This window comes from Sturnus vulgaris, chromosome 15, assembly GCF_052056855.1.
Source record: "Sturnus vulgaris isolate bStuVul1 chromosome 15, bStuVul1.hap1, whole genome shotgun sequence".
Classification (NCBI taxonomy): Eukaryota; Metazoa; Chordata; class Aves; order Passeriformes; family Sturnidae; genus Sturnus; species Sturnus vulgaris.
The window spans coordinates 9,795,873-9,818,557 of record NC_142257.1 but is presented as its reverse complement, the minus strand read 5'-3'; the positions used below and the strand labels follow the sequence as shown (position 1 = coordinate 9,818,557).

Here is a 22,685-nt window from a genome sequence, read left to right as displayed (position 1 = left end):
ACATTTTGCTACAAAAACCCAAGCTCACACAAGCCACGAGTATGGTTGTAAAAAACATGGAACATGTAAAAAGCCATTTCTGAGGCAAAATATGCTCTAACCTACACGGCAATCCTTAAAACACATTAAGAATTTCCAGGAATGCTCTGCATCCAGACACAACAAGCAGGAGTTAGAGCAATAAATGAGTGTGGAACAGGTGCATAAGGAGGTAATGAGAGTGGAGCCACACCTTCAACTCACTGAATTTGGAGCATCATTTAATTTGAAATTCAAAATTGTGATCACACTTGCATCTTCTTACAACTATTTTTCCTGAATGAAAAACAGCACTTATTCTTCAGCCCCCTCCCAAGGTCACACCTCCTGCAAGAGCAGGAACTGCACTCCAGTATTACTAAGGAAACAAACAGGTGAGAGGGGAAAAAGAATGTGGTTTTTGAACTATGAAAAAAAGCCCGAAATAAAACCAGCACTACCATAGCAGGTTTGGTACAGGAGGAAATCCTTTAAAAGATGGGATAAATTTTTTAATTGTCAGAGCACAGACTTCGTCCCAAGGCTCTTGAAACACAATTACTTCCTAAAAAGGACTCAGTGCTTCAGTTTACTACTATAAAAGCAAAATAAATTCCATGGAACATGGATTGGTAGATACTGGCACCTCTCAGCAATTTTTTCTGTTACTAGAGGAGCTTTTAACAGGAACTGGATCAAGACAGAGGCAGGTGAAATGTCACAATTTCCACTGGCAGGATGTCCTTTCATCACCTTTTTTCACAGGATAGCTATTGTTACCATCCAGACACATGGGGAAGGAGTTAACGCTATCTGCACTCTCCCATGCATCTAGTTATCTTGCCAGGGTATTATCAGAAGACCTAAACACTACCCAAGCACTTGGAGCAGGGATACTGAGTTTGTAGGGAAGTGTCAGCAGCTAGAAACAATCCAAAACGAGCACCAGGTGACAGTCACACACTGGTTACCTTGGACGAACACCCATCTACAGTGGCAGCTTGGTCAGCAACAAAGAAGCAGGGACTGGGGCAGCAGCCAGCCCCAGGCTCCAGTGATCTGTGAAGAGGGGGCCATAAGCAGAGGAGCAAAGCAGAGGGTGGAAACAGGTAAAGAAAGGTGTAGAAAGAGGGTGAAAGGGGAAAAAATCTGGCAAATCCATATACCTCTCTATGTAATACATGTTTTGTCTCCTGATTTTGAGTTAATAGGCCTTCAGTGCCCCAGTTTAGGGTGCTCACTTTGTATGATTATGGCCAACAACTTACACAAAATTAAATATGGAAAGCTCAAAACCCTCCCCTTTGTCCATCATTATTCTCCTGGCTCTATTCAAGTTCTGAGAACAAATGAAAAAAAGAGAAAGAACAGTTCATAGAAAAGTGCAATTTCATTCCTAACTGCCTCCTGATAACCTAAACTCAAGTCAGCCCTCCCCACTAAGAACTGGGTGTGACATTGCTGTTTAAACAATACGGAATTTCCAGCTATGCCTCTATTTTGTATTTCATGGAATGCAGAAGGTGTTGTAGAGATGGAGGAATTACCAGTGATCTCCAAAACCCACTCATTTCTCTGCAGCCACTGTACTCACAGGCTGAAGTAAAGGAAATTTTGTGCAGGTGAACTAATCAGCTACCAATAAATCAAACCCCACTGATCTATATTTTTGCTTCTTCTCCTGAATCTTCCAAACATGGGTTCAGACAGTTAGTGCTCCGTCACAGCAACTAATTTTTTCTTCATAATGTGGTTCTCTCACTGGAATCTTCACACAGACCATCACAACAGAATTATAGAGGAAAGCACAAAAACTGAGTGACTCCAACACTGTCCATGGACTTTAGTAACAGCCACTTGGATTTGTGTACAGAAACTGAAGCAAGGACAGGATTGCTCCCCACTAGAGCAGATGAATCACGCCAATTAGAGCAACAAGGAAAGCAGAAAATAGGGCAAAGTCATTCCTCTTGAAGAAATGGTGTCAATGAAAGCACAAAGTCCCATCTACACAAACACAAGAGAAAGACAAGTGACAGGAATGGAACGTGAACTGCTCTCAGCAAAGGATTTTTTTAATAGTGATCAAAGCAAAAGCTCCCAATATACTAAAAAAAAAAAGCCACTTCAGATGCACTTACTTTTAGCATGCACTTCTTCCTGTAAGAGATGAAACTACAGCAGACTAAGCTCTCCAGAAGCCATTTGGAACCCAACCTACAGGACATGGCTCAAATTTTGCTGAAGGAAAAGCAACCACTTGAGCCCTTCTGAAAGGGGATGAAGTAATGCTTGACGAAATGCAGCATCTTCTTTGCAAGTTACAGAATTAAGCTGCTTTTCAGAAAAGCAAGAAAGCACCAAAATGCATGTCTAGGACTAAAGCTCCAGGTGCATTGGACATTGGTAAAACTTCTGTATGTTCCCTTAGAAACAAAGTGTAAAAAACAAGACTTCACCTTATTAAAGAATCCATATTGTGCCCAAGTCTCAAACAATATGAATACTAAGAGTCCTTCTATTAAGTCAACAGCCAGATACATCACTTAAATGTACCCAAGAAGTTTCATGCACAGGCCTTAAGGCAGAATAATATTTGAATTTTGGCTTTGAACCAAATCATCAGATTTGGGTTCAAATTTTGAAGAAGTTTGTAGAAAAGAAATATTTAAACAGAAGTTAACATAAACCACATACCACTGTTTTTCAGAATGGAAGCCTAGGCAAATACACGTAGCACTAAATGTAAAGTTGTTTCCTTTAATATTTACAAAACTGGTTTTATTATTAGGTTTTCAGAAAAATTATTTTAAGTATTAGCACCTACATTGTAAACTACTCAGATTTACACTTGAAATAAAGCCACACGCAATCAATTAAGTGAACCTATATTCTTCCATTTCTGAGTATTTCATTAGAGCACCAAGAGGGAAAGAGCAACATGTGGGAAACCAGCAAGCTGTTCTCAGCTGTGAGACACAGCCCTAGGCACCTTCCTGGGACGGGATTCTAAAGGTCAGTTTTCCAACACACTCCAAATCACCTCAGTTTTAGTTATTTATAGGGTGGAAACTTCTATGCAAGTTCATAAAACCCATCCAGCTACATGTTAGTTTATTAAACCACAGTTGACCTGAGATGCAATTAGAATTTTGACATTTTTCCATACTTAGTTCACAAGTTTATTATGAAAAACACTGCAGCTCTGTCCTGCAGTAACATTGTTTTACAGAAAAAAAAACAGTTCTGTTCAAAGTAATTCACTATCCTTGGACAATTACAAGGGACAATATGGTAGGGCAGAGTGGAAAAGGGAACTGAGTGCAGACAAAAAAAAAAAAAAAATCAATACAATTAAATTAAACAGTATTCCCTGAAAATAAAACAAACAAACAGTTTCAGAACAAATATGAGGCCTTGGTACTTATTTTAAAAATGTTCTTTAAGCTTCAATGATTGTTTGCTGCTACCCTTATCTACAGTCATGCTGAATAAAGCTATAGCTAAATGGAAAGTTAAATGTATTCATGAGGTGTTAATGTCTACATCTTATTATTTGCAGTCTCTCCAAGAAAGCAAAAGTAACTACAAATAGCGCTATGCCAGAAACTGGTTTCTTGACCAACAATGTTGCTTCAGCATGCAATGAACTGGTTCATTCTAAAGTGGTCACAGTTGTTGATGACAAGAGGCTTTGTATTGAGTATGGCACGTCTTTTGGTCCATGTGAAAACAAAGTTTGAATGTTAAATATCTTCTGACACTTTGGAGTTACTGTTGCTCTTCCCATTTTCTTTAGGTCAACATATGGTTCATGGCAATACTGTACAGGTTTAAAATCTCTTTACAGGAAGTAGTCTGGGGTGCGACGAGTAACATGCGGTTCACCTCTACGTGGTGCTGGGTCAAACTGCAAACTGAAGAGCACAGACATCAATGAAAACGCAAGAGCTCAGCTTACATTCACGTATGTTCTAATCATCAATTACAGGAGCAGTGGTTTAATACAGACGAGTCTTTGCAAGTTTTATCAACCAAGTTAAGTATTCTAGAACAAGTTTTCCAACTCTTCCACTCCTATTAGTATGTACTTTGAACCATCACATTTAAATTCCTCTTACCACAAAGATCTGGAGATAAATTAATTTTAGCTTTAAGATTCAAACTAGTCAAAGATTAGTATCTATTAGAAAGTTAACGTCTCCAGTTATTTTCAGAGGGCAGTTTGCACAGTGCTTTTGCCTCATTTTCTAGTAAAGTTGCTGCTGCAATAGTTAATTAGAAATCTCATACAAAAAGCTGACATCCCAACACCTGAAGAATTTAAAGATTCCAAAAGTCTCCTGCCCAAGACTGACACAAAGGCATTACACCTTAGATGTGACACACTACTCCTGCTCTCAAATCACATTCCTACACAGTAAGTCATTAAAATCCAGGCAGTTATACAAGATAAAAATGAGGAGTCTCACTTTAATCTGACAGAGAAGATCTGAACAGCAACTGTTCCAGAGGCTTGACTCCAAGACTTTAAATGTGACTAACCTAACAATTCCACACTCACTCCACCTCCCAAAAGCTTACAGAAAGGGAAAAAACCCGTACTTTAGCACAATTAAGTGGCATCTTAAAATCATGAACAACGTACTTCTCATTTTTAAACATACTTACAAGGAGTATTTTAGAGTATCATCAAGTTCCATAATTGCAGCCTGGTTGCCACAACGGTAACAATAATTTGGAGCACTGAAAATTGTTACTACATTCCGATCATGGCACCAGTTGTACCCCTGGAGAGGAAGGAAAAAATAATTATGACAACCAAGTTAATGTACCCCATGTAACCGCCTGACTACAAACCAACATTTTAATACACACAGCCCTAAGTAGCATTTTGTAGGGTTACTTTAAATAAGCTTAAGGCTGTATCTTTTTTCTCTTCTGGAGAGAAAAAGCATAAAAATTAATTTTGGCCTTCAAAGGTTGCTTCTTACTAGCTAATATGAGCTATATATTAAAAAAAAACCAAAAAACCAAAACAAACCACCTAACAAGATTTCTCCATTGCATTAGCATTAAATAGTTAAAACAGCAATTCTAAAGTACACAATCTACTCTGAACCTTCAATTGTCATCACCAAAACCAGACTCCAGACATACATTTAAAAATCTAAACTACTAGGAATAACTAGAGACCAAGAACAAAAGCCCACATCCAAGCTAAAAAGAAAAATTACACCTTTTTTCCAAGAGACACATTTAAAAACCTTTTTATCTACAAAGAAATGCAATACCACATCTGGTACTAACACTGGGTTTGGGATAGTACTGTAAATTTTCAGGAAAACAAGGCCAAAATAAAGGTTCTTCCACTGTCAAACTCCTTAATAGCACATTAATACTGTCAACTTCTGGAAGACTGTCAGCCAGATCATCACCTGTCACAGCAGCATATACACATCTCTGACTCACAGAGCATGGAACAAATGGACCAAGGACACAATCCAAAGTTTGAACACACAGGCTATCCTGCTCACCTCCATTACCAACTGATGAGCTCTTGAAACCAATGTAAGGCCATTAGCATGGTTGAAGGTTTCTGAAATATCCTGTCCAAATGTGTAACCTGCACCTCGAGGAGAAATTCCCCAGCCACCACGATCATCTGGATCTGACCATAGCAAATCACACATTGGACCCTGCAAGACATATAGATGATGTTTCAGAGGTGAACTGCAAAGAACCAAAACCAAACAAAACCCAAAGAAACTAACCTTGCACTAGCACCACCCCTGCATAACTCGGAGACTTAATATGCTTCTTTCCTTAAGCAAGGACATGCCCCCCATTCTTCCTTTAAAAAAATCTAGAACAGGACAATAGGTATTTTAATATTGCTAAGTTGATTTGAATTTAATTTTCAGCCTGTGAACTTTACACCCAATACATGCTGAATCAACCTCATTGACTTAGAAAATTATTTTTCAGTACCTCATGGGGAACTTCCTGCAAGCGATCAAGTGCTCTGATGTGATCCAGTGTATCTATAGATGGAGAGAGGCCACCATGTAGACAAAAAATCTGCAAAAGTTAAGAAATATGAAGTTTCTTTGCATTGATCAGTGCAGTTGGAACAGTTTAGAATAAATGAGTATGAGAAAATCTGCATAAGATTCCTTTAAAGATGAGAGCTGACAGAATACAGCATTAAGACCTCCCTTTACAATCAAAAACATTCAGCTTGGTCAAATGTCAACATACCTGGCCATCCACCAAGGCAGTGAGAGGCAGGTAATCAAAAAGGTCTGTGAAGTATTTCCAAACATTTGCATTTCCGTATTTCCTTAAACATTCATCATAGAAACCATAAACTTGTGTGATTTGTCTGCTTTCATGGTTCCCTCGAAGAATTGTGATACGTTCACGGTAACGGACCTAAACAGAATAGTTTATTTTAGCACATCAATGAGAAACTCTTACCCAGAACAGAACTTGCACTCCTCAATCCCCAACACACATCAATAAAGCAATTAAAAACAAACCATTCTGAAGATTCAATTGTAACTTTTGAGGTAAAAAAAATGAATGATTTTTTCAAATCTTCAACTGCCAAATACTTTTGAGATTAATTACAAGTTGGATTTATTATTACTAGTGGACTTCACTACACCTGCATTAAGCTGACCTCTCCAAGCAAATTCTTAAAGATTGCAAATTAGACAAGTAAAAAATGAACACATTTTAGATAAGGCTCAGGCTTGCACCTAAACATTTTTATAGTATTTTTTTAAGAAGTGACTTAGAAAACTAAGCCAAGAAGTCAGTTTCAGTACCTCTGATACCAATGCAGTGAAAATCATAATAGATACTGTGTAGTCAGGAATAGCAATGATATATTTTATACAAAACTAAAGCTGAGAAAAGTTACCTTAAGAGCTACAAGCAATGTGACTGTTTCAACTGAATAATATCCTCTGTCAACATAATCCCCCATAAACAAATAGTTCGTGTCTGGTGATTTGCCTCCAATTCTGAAAAGTTCCATGAGGTCGTGAAATTGTCCGTGGACATCTCCACAGACTGTGACTGGACATCGCACTTCTTGTACGTTGGATTCTTTTGTCAAAATTTCTTTAGCCTATAAAGCAAAAAACCCATGAATTATGAGTTTGTCTATGAAAAACCATTTTATTCAAAGCATGCTCTACTACTTCCAACTCTGCAACCTCTTCTCTTTAGGAGCTCTTGTCCCTTCCTTCTCTGAAGTACCTGAGGTAAAATTTATCTTTACTTAAATGCTGTTTATCTTAAAATAGCATTTCACTTTATGAAACCCCATATTAGTAATTAGTTACACGGCTTTTTTTCATCCTTGAGGACAGTATCTCAAGTAAAACTTCAGACTTTCTAGGAAAATGGTTCTGCAAAGCACAGAACAATGATCATCACTACTAGAATTTAAAAAGTTTTTAAATATTTTGAAAAATTAAATCTAAAAATCTTGTCAACATCTTACCTCGAAAAGCCCAAACTCAGACAAAGTCAAACACTACCAACACCTTGGCCCTCACGTGTACAAACATCTTCAACCCACCTGCAAAGGCAGGGAGTCCTGCATGAAGCCTAATGAGAACAAACATCCGCTGGTATCAGCAATTACAGAGCAGGTCATTATCCACACAAGTTTTCTCAACAAGTTTTGTGATTAAACACAGACTAACAACATCAAGTTGTGCCTTCATAAACCAAAGCTGGGTAAGATCTTTGTCATCACCGTTTTTTCAAAAAAATTGTGCATATAAAAGTCACAGACAAAGGTAATTTGTATGAAGCAGAGGCTAAATATAGCACCAGAGAGGTAATTTTGAAATAATGCAAGACAGTTGTTACAGTTTGTTCTCAGAACAGTCACCAGATACATGCCATAATGATTTGCTAAATCAAGAAGGTATTCAAAATATAAATAGTAACAAGTTTACTAGTTACCATCTACTAAGATTTTCCTGTTTTTTCCAAGAGTCAATGCTCCTATTCAAAAAGGATCCTTTTTTACCTCATTACCTAAATTACAAGAGAATATACAAAAACTATATTCTATTCTATAACCCAAGTTGTCTACAAGACAGTGGCTGACACTCCCACCAAAAGTGGTGTCACTGTCCCACACATCATCTTGGCTGACCACCATGGTCACCCCTTCAAACAGAAGCAACGCCATAGTTTAGTGATGGAAATTAATGAAATTCAATGTTTCACTGCAAAGAAACGCAAAGAAATACAGCATGGCCAAGCACTCTGCACAACACAAAGCTTTAGATGTCACTCTGCAGACAGATTTACATCACAAGTCAGTCTCATATGACAGTTTCCACTTGCACTGCGCCCAGTACTAAAGATAGGTCATTCCTGGCTTGTGGTCAATGCTAGAAGTGCAGATTTATTTTAAGATAGCCTGACTTAATTTTAATGCAGTGACACTCACCGGATGTTTAGAAGGTGTTTTAACAGCCTTAGCCTCTTCTAATACCGTCTTACATTCAGAAGCATTAGCCAGCTTAATTCTCCTTTTGACAGAGAACATCACAGATGCTTATGGCACTTTGATATAAAAAACCCTACTCTTTAATGAGGAGGTTTCTTCCACCGAATTTTTTTAACACATTTGAAGCACTGCACAAAGAATGCAGTGTTCATTTTTCATCAAAGGTATGCAGCATTTGTGCTGAGAATGGCAGTTTTCAGCAACTGAGTTGTTGCTTTCTCAGTTTCTGAAATATCAAATCACTCAGATACCCACATGACCAAACATGTAGAGCAGTCAGACAGCCACTCTGATGGAAAAAGACTGTTCCAGGTCAACTTGCAAAAACAGCAACCTCTGTTTAAATGCTGCAGTGAAGGAATGTTGGTGCACTTCCACGTCCTAAAACCAGTTTCATATAACACTGTGTTAGGAACTGTTTAGTTAGTTTACAGTCTTATGTCCCACAGTATTAGAAGTGGCACATACTTAAGTGCTTAAACAGTCTATTTGGCTCTATAAAAGAGCTTCAGCAGAGCTGAAGGTAGAAAAAATAACACCCTGAAAAGAAGCCACCAACAAGCCGTCTACTATATCCCAAATTTCACAATAAATGAATTCCTATAAAAAGGTAAAAAAAAAAAAAAAAAAAAGACTTGTAATATACTGTAACACAATACAAATACAAGCCGGTAAGACAACAGCACATTTAATACTGCAACTTCACAATGGTAGGTGATCACTAGTACTACTCCTGCAGTATCTGTGCCCCTGACCTTGTACTGGATCACACACAAACTCCACCTGATTCCACTCCCTCTTTTTATTGATTCTTGATGGTGCTGCTTACTCGCCAAGTCACACAACTCCATCCCCCTCTCCAACAAATGGACTTCCCACCAGCAGTTCTCCTACACTTCCTCATGGAGAAGAAACAGTAGAGCATTATTCAGCATGCTTCAGCAGAAGGCAGAAAACTCCTTGATCACCTGACAACCATCTGACAAAGAAGAACTAGGAAAGACACATACGCACACCCCACCCCCTGAACTTCAAACACCCCGGGACCTATTGCCACAAAGGATAATAGTGAAACAATGCAGTATTTTCATACCAATATTTTGAAACATCCAGGTTTCACTGCCTATCATCAGGACAAACAATGATAAAATTCAGAAAAACAGACTTCTTGATCACCTATTAATTCTTTTGTATCTCTGCCTTTTTTCAGTTCTTAACAATTCCTACTATTAAGACAGCCCTGAACTTTACATCTCCAACACTCAGTCTTTATTATATAGTAGAATACCACAAGTCAAACTTCTGTGGTACTTAAGCAAAAACTTGTTATTAACAACCTACTGTATTACAGTTGCAAAACCCTGCCTCTGAATCAGTTTATTTTTTTAGTGCTACACTCTCAGATTTCAAAATACAGTGCAAACACATACAGAATAGGACTGCAAAGAACACATTACTTCGAATTACCAATGAAGTCAAAAACAGAAAATACACAGCTGTGAGACAGTTACACAAGAAGAATGTAAGAAAAACCAAGTGCAATGCTGTCATAAACACTACTGCTGAGGTGGAAAGTCACATATTTTACTCAGAACAACCTCAAAGTTCAAATAATAAGCACTTATCAAATACATTTCAGCTTCGTCATAGTGACTGAAATTCATTCTGACTTGATACTGGCTTATTTAGTCATTTCACAATCCCAAAACTCAGTAAGAATAAAAGTAATATTGGTTTAAACACACAAGAAAACAACTAGTTTTAACTTTACTATAAAAAGAGTAGCATTGTGTAGAAACACAACCTAGCACTTAAGAATTAAACCATTCCTGGCCTACTGCACATCATTCAAAGGTTCAGCTGAACAGTACCAAGCTGCTTTGGTGGCTCTGTTTATGAAGCACATCTCTGCAAAATGCTGCTCTTAAAACACAAAGATCAGGTTCGTTGTTTTAAGACAGTACAAGATCCAAGTATATGAACTGGCATGGATAAGAATTTTGCAGAAGATGACTATTAAAGTCACTACCATATGATTCTCAAATCCTCAGTTTATTTAATGAAATGCATGGCTTGTACGCATGCAGATGTATCTCATATTTCCCCTGATCCCTCCAAATATTTTTATCCTATATGTCACAAATTAAGGCTCAGAGTCAAGTGCCATAAAAGCCATAATTCATCCATTTTACTTACTCAACTTACTCTATGGTGAGGATAAGCAAATTTCCCTCATAAGCAGTGTACATCATCAACCTTGTTGCAAATAAATTATTTCCAGTGGTCCATTTCTGCAAAATCCTCTGAATTAATTTGTACCCAAATTCCTCAGTGTTTCCAGAATATACCAGATATTTCATAATTATTCCAACCCCTTCTTAGTTCCCTACATTCTAGCATAAGCTGACACCTCAGCCCAATTGTCTATCCTGAAAAACTCTGGGGCACATAAAAGAAAATAACACGACCCAATCGAACAGTAAACATCACTGTGTCTGTGTAGAATTGTAAATCGATGCTTGAAGCAGCACTATGAAGCACTCACCAAAAGATTACCACTACTAACTCAGTAAAGAAAATACAACCACTATTTTAATTAGAAACATAGCCCCAAAGTCATGGTTGCAGATGGTAACGTGTCATTCTTAGCAGACAGAATTCACACCTGCAGCCCACCATGCTGTCTAATAAAGCATGTAATGAGAAGCATCCACCATAACCAAGAAATAGTTGTTTGTAGTTACCATAAAGATATTTTGATGAGATTGAAGACTTCAACCACACCATAATTTCCTCTCACCAAGGTGCACAGGATGTGACTAAAGGCACAATGATCAGCTAATTGGGATTAATACTGGTTTTAGCTGTTCAAACAACATGACCTGGAAAAGACTCCAGTTCCAAGCAAAGTCATCCATTACAGTCTGCAATTCTTTTACAGTTTTGCCACTCCTTACACAGGGAGAAAAGAGAGCAGGGTCAGACAAAAGATGGGCTTATTTTTTAAAGCAAAAAGTGTTTTCATTCACTGTCTGCATTTTAAACAAAACTAGATAAATGAAGCCTCCAATAACACCCTTCCATGAAGGAGGCATGACACAAATGGGAAACTGATTTATGCTGAACTTGGCAATACACTAAGGAGTTCAGTATGAATGTATAAGTAGGAACAAAATTAAAATTTAAAGCTCCCCACTGACATTTAATTATGTAGTATTCCAAAGTAAGTAAAAACAGGATTTCCATCCACACAGAAATACTGAGCAGCAAAATACTCTTTTGCCAGGACATTAGATGATGCATCTACTTTCTCTCTGGATTTGTGACTAGCACCTACACCTTTATTTCTAATCTCTTCGGTGAGAAGAGAGATCAGTTTAAACAGAAGATATTAGTCAACCAAAAGAGCAATCCAGTCCAATTGTAGGACTGCTGCAAGATTAAAATAAGACAACCACTTTATCACCTGTAAAGTCTAGGTCTACAAGAAATCATGCAAGCAGCAAACTTCTGCCAAATAACCCTCTCTTCCTTGGTATTACAAAAGTAAGGATGACACCATTCGAATCCTTGATAGTCACCTCAACATTTCCATTTGAAAAGATCAGTAATGATATTATACATTCAGAGTAACTTATAAGTGTTCTTGCCCTCAGAGGTAAGTGTGGGAGAAGGGGAAAGGCTATTTATCAATCAGTAGTTGACAAGAGCAGTGAGGATAGGAAAAGGGTCTTCTGAAAGAACTGTGTCATTATTTTGCTTCATACAAAAGATCTCAGTATCTTTAAACTGAAGAAAAATAATCAGGAAAAAACTTAAAAAAAAAAAGATAAGAAGCCAGATAACTCAGGAACCATTATGCCTTCCTTGCCTTATGAGAGTTCCAAGAAACACAGCAGTGACAGCAATGCAGGAAGCTGACCACTTACAGGGATATTTTTCAGTCCTCTCTGTAGAACAAGCTGTATTAATTTTGAATTATTCAAGATATTAAAAAAAAGAAATAGCCTAACCTATTCCCGAACTAGTTATGCCTGATATCAACAGGTCCAGCTTCATGCAATGAACTCAAAAAGTTCTCAACCCTTTTGTCCCACAAAAGCATGACTTGGCACAGTCATGCTACAGGTCAGGACAGCAGCTGGAATATGGCATGTCAAAACTCAAAGAGTTTAGAACCAACCAGCAAGCAAGAAACACCTGTATTGGAAGGCATGTTCAAAATATTCAGCAGAAATATTAGAGACGTGGCTACTGAGTAACTGAGCTCCAGTATTCATTCTTTAGTCAGGAATAAACTTTTTCCAGCTTAATATATACTACCTGAAGAAAGAATTTAGAAACAGCATTACTGAATACAGGCGTAGTGTTCAAGGGTCCCTAAGCTAAAGCAAAAACTTAATTGCCCTCACACAGATCTGTTGAACAAGGCCTTGTGAACTCCTGCCAAACATAGTCAGACAGGTTTGGGTTTTGTGCTGGGCAAGGCAACCCAGGTGAGTAACTGAAAATGGGTCAGAAGCCATCACAGAGCAGCACTGTCATGACATCTGAGGAGGCAACAGCCTCAGCACCGGTAGATTTGGAAAGGACATCAGTCTTGCAGCCTCATCCATGTCTTTAGCCTCAAACTGGCAGAACTCAAAGAGGAACTGCTCTGACTTAGGAGTGTTTCCTGCTGTTAGCTTAAGCTATGCCCAAAACAACACAAGTATCGTTCAATCCTACTTGATCACAACTATAGTTGCAACTAAAAAGCAAAAAACCAAAACCAAAAATCTCACTGTTAGCACAACTCAGTTTTTACAGAATTTACTAGAATGAAAAAAAAAAAACTCCAACCAAAAAACAAAAAGCTGCTGATCCTAGAATCACTGGCACATTCAAGACTAAATTTTTATATGCACATCAAGACCTTGTATGTAAATCCGGACTAGGTGAGAAGGCTGGCAAGGCTGACACTTCAAATGCCTTCTGTGGAAAGAGACAATTTCCATTTTTCATTATCAACCATAGCAAAAAACAAAATGAAACAAACCACTACCAAAAAAAAAAACCCAAAAAACCCAACAAATTAGAACACTAGGCATGAAACTGTTTTTTAAGTGTTCCAGAATAATCTAAAACACAGTCATTTAAATGTTACAAAAGGCTTTGTACACAACTTGTAACTCTTTCAGAGAGAGAAGGTTTAACTACCTGGCCCCGTCAATTACTTGATTCCCGAGTATGTTCAACAAAGCAGCAAAGCTTGAACCAGACCCTCTGGTCCCCAGAGCCCCCTGAACAGCTACTCAGGGGCCCTCCCACCATTGGCAGCAGTTGCCTTGCTACAGAATCCAGAAGCCAGTACAGTGGCAAGGCAAAACTGCAATGCTGCACATTCCTCTTCTGCCAGGGCCAGGGCTGGAGGGACAGAAAACCTGCCCAATGCACAGCCCACCACACAGGACACACCATACTTTTACTACTTGGGAATTCTGTTGGGGCGGGTTTCTTGGCTAATTTACAGCCATTTCAGACAGGAACATTAATTTTCACAATCATCTTAGTCTGAAAAATAGTTAGTTATACATGATGGATATAGGAATGCAAAAGCTAGCTAATGGAAAAGTCCTTGCAAATGCAGCTGGAAACAGTTTAAAAATCCACTTCTGGCCAAAAATAATCAGCTAAGAAAGGCAACTGCCAAACAGCGTAGGAAGCAGAAGGGAACATGTACTTCTGTCTGAAAAAGAAGTTGGGCAGACAACTCAGCTTAAAACACAGGAGTGAGATCGACAGAACATGTAAGTCCGGAGTCCTTGAACTGAACTTTGATTGCACAGCGGTTTTTTTGGACCCAAAAGAAAGCTCCATCAGAAACATACTTGTCCTCTCAGAATTCAGTCACTTAACACATGCTAATTGAAGTTGCACAACCCACACAGCTGCAGTAGGTATAAGCATCTAACTTGGAAAATCAGGTATTAAAGCGAAAATTCTACAACAGGAAAAAAATTAGAAAAATACACCATGAACAAGGTACACACCAGAGAACAGTATGGCCCAGAAACACATTTACACTACAAAAATTAACAATGGTGACAAATCAAAGAACAAATGTAACCAACATCATTGTTACAGATCAAAAACTGAAGAAGTCAAAACTTGAATCAAGGTTTCTTGAATGCCTTTACCACTATCAGCCCTTCACTTAGTTCAAAATATTTTGATTAACTGCACCATCCATTCAAAGGTCTTGTACCCACAATTCAAGAACCCTGAACACTCTACACAGTATATATGACCAAACAGTCTTCTCTCTCTCCAAAAACTGGGAGATGCCACACTCAAACTCACAAAATTATGGAGTAGTGTTTTGGAGGGAGCAGTTCTTGACGCCTCTACCTGCACTAGATACCTTCTGCAATAATCAAAGCAAACTCTATCCAAAAATTCACCTCATTCCTTTGTGCAATTTTAGACTGTCATCCCACCTTCCTGAGCAATGTACCACACCCCCAGCTCCTTGATTAAGGGCATTTATACATAGAGGAGACAAGACCGTTTCCCTCCACCCTCAAAATGTATGGGAAAGAAACTCTAAACCAGTACCCTTTATTCAAAATGGCCAGTGGAAAAACTTTCACCTGGCAATAAAGACCTTCCTTTCACCTCCGCCAATAAACAATTCAGCACTAACGGGACAAACACTGCTGAAATGTAACAGTAACTGGACTGGGTATATTTTGACCACTTGCACTTCTCAAATGCTGAAGCAAAGCACACATAATCGGTCAATCAACTGATATAACACTAAACACACAGCACGTCCTAAGCCTAGACTAAGTTAACTGTCACTCAGAGGTTGATTATTTCAAATAATTTGTGAAAGAATAATGTATTATTCATGGTTACAAATTACTTCTAGACTTCGAAAATGTTTCTGCCCAGTTCCCACCACCACCATCACCCAGGAAACCAGGCTCAGCGAAAGACACACCAAGAAAGAAACTGGGATGCACAAACAGCCGCACAATTATCACGTTTGTAAAAAGCTGCTATGTTCTTCAAGTATCAATACTGAAATACAAGAGAGCCCTTAGGCTTATTCTTATTAGACAGGCGTAAGTCCTGCACACACGAAGCCCCAGCAGATGAAGAAATACTCATCAAGGAAATGATCCAACCAAACAGTGTTAGCAAGAAAAAGCCCTCAATTTTTTTTTTAATTGTTTGTTTTAACTAGCCCTAGCTGCAATTCAACGTAGTGAAGAACAACAGTTTATACCTAGTATGGTCTTTATCTATCCTTTGGAACACTATCCTTAAGCTATTAATAGATAAACAGCCTTTTGATGGGATTACATCCACGTAACTATTTAAACAGTCCAAACAAAGTACAACCCAGTCAGGTTTCTGAAAGTCAGTGCTGGGAACATGGAAACACGTTAAAGCAAGTGCTGTCCCTCAGCAGGAAGGTGCAGAACTGAGTTCTCACCCCACTTCCATGAACACAGTAGAAAGAAGATGGGAAACTCAGACCTACTCCAAGCCTCAGGGCATACTTCCAATTCCTTGTATCAGCAACCATGAAGTAACTTAACTACTCTTGGAAAGTCCAAGTAAATCCACCTGTTGTTATCAGCAACAAATCAACTTTCTCTAACATCACCTGTGGCTGGACTCTGCACAATGCTGACCACTCACCTGGCACACACAACCCAGCCAACATAATGAAGACTGCTGCTAAATAATACTGTGATTGGCAGATTTCTCTTCCACATTCTCATGGTCTCTCATCTCAATATACAGGAGTCAGACACAAAGTTTAATTTTCTCCTTTACCATTATCTTGGTGATGAGCATTACACATTTATCCATAAATACAGCCGATTTCTATTCTTCACTGAGAGAAAACAAAAATGTCGTTTTGTGCAACACTGATGACTGGGACTACTGTATCTTCTGTAAGGAATTTCTAGTGACATGCCTACTTCTCACTGAACCAAAACCCCCAGTACACTGAAAGCTTTTTGTACATTATACATCCCTCACTGTCCTACTAGTTACCATATAACCCATAAATGGGTGCACTACTCTGGGTACATCCTGGGATTCAGGACCCAGACCCATCTGTTTATAAATGATGGCAAATGAAATACTTGCCTCTCACATAAAGCAAGACAAAGAAGAAGCTGGACCACTGTCATTGGAAACTCACATGGAAACAGCCAGGCAGTGAGACTGCCACTCGCTTGCAATACCCTTTAAAATACACAGTCCAGATGAAATGGAAATAGTGTTGAATTGCTGGAATACAAGTGAACTAAAATTTGTACTGGAACAAGAGCAGGTCTGGCCAAAAGCACTGCAAACTTTTTATTAAGTTCATAGACAGCCCTCTCGAAAGAATTTGCGTCCAAAGCAACTTGATGAAGTATTTGAAAGCATGATTATAATTTTAAAATATTCTCGGTACTTCCTGTGGCAAGCACATAAGCTTCTTTAGAAGCCAGTACATCCCTAACTTCATTTATTCCTTAATATCCAGTTACCAAAAAATTCACAAATATTCTATCTTTCAGTCTAGAAATACAGGAATACATAAAACTATCAGTAATTTTAAAACAAACTAACAAACAAAACACCAACAACAACCCTCAGCTATTAAATTACATCCAGAATTAGACTTCAACTGGAAAATGCCTCCGGATGCTAGCAGAACAAAATTTTCCTGATTTTCCAGAACGCAATCTGTTTTGGATTGCACAAAGTCTACCTTTCCAAGCTATGAATGACTCAATCAACACATTGCTCTGTAACATCCACGTCTCAACATTTTCAAACCATCACCATAAAAATACGGAGTTATATAGGATCTCGAATGTTTTTTCCGCGAATTCCGTGAAACCCAGAACCTTACTGAAGAAAAATAAAACCCCAAAGCTAATTTACCCTTCAATTAGTTATAAGCGTCTGCTTATTCATATAATGTGAAAAAAAATTTCTAAAAAATCAAAGCAGCAGCTCCTTACCGCGTGTAATTAGCGAGCGCTTACCATAAGCTTTTATTTTCATTGTAATAACTCACGCTTCTGGGGGTTGATTTGGCATTTCAACCGGGGGAGGGGAGGGTCTCTCGGGGGTCTCTCCCAAGCATCCACCGCGGTCGCGGCGCCATTTTAGGAGGCGCTGAGCAGGCGGGAGGCGGAGCCGAGGCTCCAGTACAGTCGAGGGGCCGCGGTTCACCCGGCCCGCTCCCACCGCCCGGCCGCGCCAAGCCCCCGGCCCGCCCGAGGGCCCCGCGCCCGCCCGGCTGAGCGGCACCGCCCCCGACCGCAGCTCCCTGCCCTACCGCCTCCCCTCACTTCTCACCTTCTCACAGAGGCTCTTCACCTGCCCCTCGGACAGCTGCTTGCACTCGTTGAGCTGCTCCACCCACTGGTCGAGCTCCTTAGTGAAGACCTTCTCCTCCATCCCGGTCTCCCCACCCTCCTCCTCACCGGCTGCTGCTGCTGCCGCCGCACCGCCCCGCGGGCCCCTGCGATCCGCGCTCCCCACAGCGGTGGCGGCCGCAACACGTCAGGGCGGACGGACGCGCGGAGACAGCAGCCCAGGGCACTCCAGCTGCGGCAGCGCTGCCGCTCCTCGCTCCGCACCGTGTAATGGCCGCCGCTGCTGACGTCACCGCCCCACCGCGGGGAGGGGGCGACGCCGCGGGAGCCGACAACGCATGCGCGGCCCTCGGGCGGGGCTGCGAGTGCGCTCTGAGGGGAGGGGGCGGGTGAGAGCAGTGACCGCGTGCACAGCCGCCCCGGAGTGGGGGGGGTGGCTGTGCTCCATCCCGGGTCCCGGTCCTGGTCCCGGGCTCGGGCTCGGGCTCCCGGGGGCTGGCGTTCTCCCCGTGGGGGGGTCCATTTGAGGGGCGCAGCGCAGCCTCGCCCAGTCACAGCCCTGAGGTGGGAGCCAGGGTACTGCTGTGAGGGGTCGCCGGCTGTGCCGGCCCCTTCTGTGCCCAGGGGCTGAGCGCCGGCTTTTCGCGGGGCACAGGTTGGGTGGGGTCTTCGCCTGCTAAGCTCCTGCTGTGGGGCGAGGAGGCGATGTTTCCGAAGGCTTTGTGCAGCTCCGCAATGTTTGTGGTTCTCCCTGCAATTAATTCCTATAGGTGTCTCCGAGGCGGGTGCAAGAGACTGGTGCGAAGGTCTTTGCAGTGACAGGACGAGGAGTACTCGTCCTAAACTAAAACACAAAACGTTCCACCTCCGTACGAGAAAGAATTTTACGTTGTGAGTAGCAGAGCACTGGAGGAGGCTGCCAAGGGAGGGCGTAGAGTCTTCCTTTCTGGAGACTTTCAAAACCCCCCTGGACACGTTCCTGTGTCATCTGCTCCAGGTGACATGGCCCTGGCCGATGGGTCGGACTGGGTGATCTCCATAGGTCTGTTCTAACCCGAACAATTCTGTGATGTTGAGGTCCTGAGCCAGTTAATGTGTCTGTCAGAGAAGAGAGAAGTGGTGTTGGGTACTTTAAAATAAAGCTTTTCAGTTCTAAATCATGAGCATTAAATACCATCTAAATTGTACCATCTGGTAGTGCTTAGGTTAAAAAGTCTGTGATGCATTTCTTTAAAACAATTTGTACTGAAAGAGTTCTTGGAAGTCCAGAGTTTATTATGACACTTTTAGACAGAAGTAATGCATGAAGTGCAGTGTAAGTGTTCAGTAAAGGAAATTAGTGGTGGACCTTTCAGGAAACTTTCAGGAAAGGTAGTATTTTTTCAGGAAACTAGTGCTGACCTCAGCTACCTTGTTGTACTCAGATGCTACCTAAGGGAAAATCCGTCAGTTAGACACAGGTAAGTTGCAGTAAAAAAATATCAGAAATATTCAGAACCAATTTCTAATGAATTATTTATTTTATTGCAATCTGCATCTTAAATTATAGAGGAAGATTTCCCTTAAATAACTTACAAAAGGCATGAAATGATCAGTTTTAAAAAGTAAGATTTTTTTACTTAAATGGGTCAAAATGTTGATAAAATATTCATTTGTTAATTTCAAGAGGGCAGAATGACTTTTCCTAGTTAATTTGTGTTCATTGTCTTGGTTATCACTTGCCTAATACAGGGTCTGACTTGTTAAATTATTTGCCTAGTATTGAAGGATATTAAAAATTCCATAGTGAGCAAGGGGTAAGGAATGTTTGCTTTCATGGGTCAATCTTGGTTTCTTGCTGTCATACTCTTCTGCTAGGCGTCAGTTGGTTTGAATTGCCTGACTTAGGTTTTGTTTATCTTCCAAAATAATTTTGCCATTCTTACATAGGTTCCCGTATTCAGATGACCTTAGTTTTGTGCTTAAAAGTTGTAGAAGGAAAAATACCATTCACTGAGAAGTGATAAGGTTCAAGAATTCGCTCTAGCACGTCTTCCCAAAATTGTCTTGAGCAAATATATGCAAAAAATGTGTAATTCGCCAAGCTAAAGTTCATTTTCTTTAGTAACTGTTGATTTCCTGGCATAGTTACATGTTTGAGGATCACACTGCAAACCATCTACACAAGCTGTACATCTCACACCTTCCAGATATAACATGGCAGGATTTCAGTTGCAGTTTTGTAGGCAAACAAGCCAGGTTAATAGTTTCTTCCTGTTAATGTGGATCAGACTGGACACTTCACAGATTAACAATCCCTGCTGTCTTCAGAGCAATTGTTATGGTTCCCAACCCCACCGTTAATTCCCAGGAGCGTAGTGGTAAAGAAAGAAACACTTTCTAAAAAAAGAAAGAAACACTTGAAAAGACTCAGTCATAGCTCTTTTTCAGACAAACTCCACTGGGGAAGGTGTAGGTGATTCACCACTCCCTGCTTGCTGCTGAAAGCTGAAGTCGTGTCACTCACTATAGGAGATTTCAGGACTCTGCAAAGGAAATTCAGGATTTATCTGGACACTCACAGAGAAGGGGAAAACTTTGGTTTCCATCTCCATTCCAAGCATTAGCTCTATGTTTGATCCTCGTACTCTTTTGAATTGTCTATATGTGGATCAGAAATCAGATCTCCTTCCTCCCTCTGACTTTAGAATGACAATCAATAGTTTAGAGAATCACAGTTGCTTTTGTCTTCTTAAATATTTATCCGAGCCTTCAAAGGAGGATGTAATAATGAAAGGATATATGCTGTGTTGCATAAGTTCGGTGTTTGACAGGGCTTCAGATACACAGTAAGATTAAACTGTAACCTGTGAGATGGCAGTAATAAATTGTGTTTAGTATGTGAATATATGCCAGATGTGTGTATGGTTTTTACTTAAGGAGCTGTCTGGGTGTGGCTGCCCTTGTGCGTCAGAGGTGTGGAGGCCACACTGCTGTGCTGACACCTGAGTCAGCGACCCATGTGTCACATGTGTGGCATTCTGGAGAGAGGTGAACTGGTCAGGCTTGCTGCACTTATGTTTATACACATCCAACTGTAGGTTATTCAGCTGTTAGCCTATAGTGCCAACTAATTCTGTACTATTCTGAAATTAATGTCAAACTCATGGACGAGGGTGTTAGCAACTGCAATAATCTTATCAGTAACACCAACATTTCTATTGTACTGAGACATCAGTGTTTAAATGAAGATTTATGCAGATTTATACCACACCATCCAACTATACAACCTAATATCAACTTAGCATTGTAGAGCAAGGAACACGTAAATTAGTTTTCTTCACACTTAACTGTCTGTGAATATTTTAGTGGTTCTAAATTATCCATCAATGCATGTCCAAAATGTCTGTTGCTATGGTGTTTTAATACTAAATGCAGAATTAAAGGGCTATGCAATACAATATAAAGACTATACTATACAATTTAAAGACTATATAATAGTGTAACAATGAGCTGCCACCTTTAGAAGTAGGGCTGCCAACTTTGATTAATATGTGTATTTCTGCAAGCAAAGAATATAGACACTAGTACATTAATGTGGAAGTCAACTGCCTGTATGAGGAAAGGGATTTCTGATCGAATAAATTCAGAAGTACACATCATGTAATCTCTTGCATATTCAGATACTGGTCACTACTGGGCAAAATATATATTTTGTGTCTTAAAAGTCCCATTAAATCAGATAAGCCTGTCAGCTTAAGTAGAACCATTGCAAAAGACCGAAAGAAAAACAGAACACATTTACAACAGATATGTTACATCACCACAAATACTATTTCTGTGTATTTGACTGATTTCAGAGTCCAGATAGTACATGACAAAATCAGTGACATCAGTAATACCACTATCAACAGAGGCCCATTCACTTCAACTGAACGGTTTATGTAAAAGATGGAATCTTATTATTAATCACCTTGTATACCACAAACATATTACTGAAATCTGCCCCGTGTTGTAGATAAAACAGGAAGTGCAGTGTCTTACTGAAAGAAGAAATTGCAGAGTAACCATGAAAATCACATTTTTAAATCACTATGGTTACAGATATTTCATAGTCAAGAGTCTTTTAAAAGCTAAGAATAGAGTACTGATTCTCCAATGTAAGGAGCTTAATATTTTGCAAATATTTTGTCCTGCTCTCTCCCCCTGAGCATGGGACTGAACTCCCTATGTCCAGCCTGGCTGGGTAGGACTACTGGGGCAGTGGGTACATCCTTGTGCACCAGAGCATGCCAACCACGTTCCTCCTACCTATCATCTACCAGTTTTAATCCCTAGAATACTTGACAAACACCACCTCTGCCAGGACAAATGCTATCTCTTTATTGCCAGATGGGCAAATACATGATTTCAGCCCGATGAGGAAACAGATACTGAAATTAACTCACTTTCCAAACATGACAGAAGCATTGAGAGTCGAGAGTAGAGACACCAGTTCAATAGATATTTTGGCCCATCCTTAAATTCCTTCCTTTTAAACAGATAACATAAGCATCTGTGAAATGTCCTGCTCAGCTCTTGCTGGGAGGCTTTAGGCTTGCTGATTGCTGATGTAACGCTCTGATCTGAACAGCCTGTGTTAAAAGTGCTTTCTTTGGAGAAACTCCTATTATTCAGTCCTTTCCATAAGCTATGTTTAAGTACACAGCAAATTGTTAATATGTACAAGCAGTTGTCATGGAGATAACGTGATTCCCAAGTGCATT

General features: G+C 40.0%; 1 protein-coding gene across 1 annotated transcript; it reads right to left on the bottom strand.

Annotated features, from left to right (window-relative positions):
• Positions 1-3,176: 3,176 nt before the first annotated feature.
• PPP2CA (protein phosphatase 2 catalytic subunit alpha) lies at positions 3,177-18,263 on the bottom strand. Its single transcript, XM_014891786.2, has 7 exons — positions 17,921-18,263; positions 6,947-7,156; positions 6,280-6,453; positions 6,010-6,099; positions 5,556-5,717; positions 4,690-4,808; positions 3,177-3,935 (listed from the first exon to the last, which is right to left on the bottom strand). Exons 1-7 carry the CDS (start codon positions 18,020-18,022, stop codon positions 3,863-3,865), a joined length of 930 nt encoding a protein of 309 aa, XP_014747272.1. The 5' UTR covers positions 18,023-18,263; the 3' UTR covers positions 3,177-3,862.
• Between the last annotated feature and the right edge of the window lie 4,422 nt (positions 18,264-22,685).

What these genes read in the sequence shown, in the direction of transcription:
- PPP2CA (XM_014891786.2), bottom strand. Translation starts at nt 18,022, where the DNA reads ATGGAGGAGAAGGTCTTCACTAAGGAGCTCGACCAGTGGGTGGAGCAG. An exon ending in CATTGCTTGTAGCTCTTAAG is followed by an intron (nt 6,454 to 6,946) that starts GTAACTTTTCTC and finishes TATTCTGTTTAG; the next exon opens with GTCCGTTACCGTGAACGTAT. An exon ending in GATACTCTAAAATACTCCTT is followed by an intron (nt 3,936 to 4,689) that starts GTAAGTATGTTT and finishes TGTGCTCTTCAG; the next exon opens with TTTGCAGTTTGACCCAGCAC.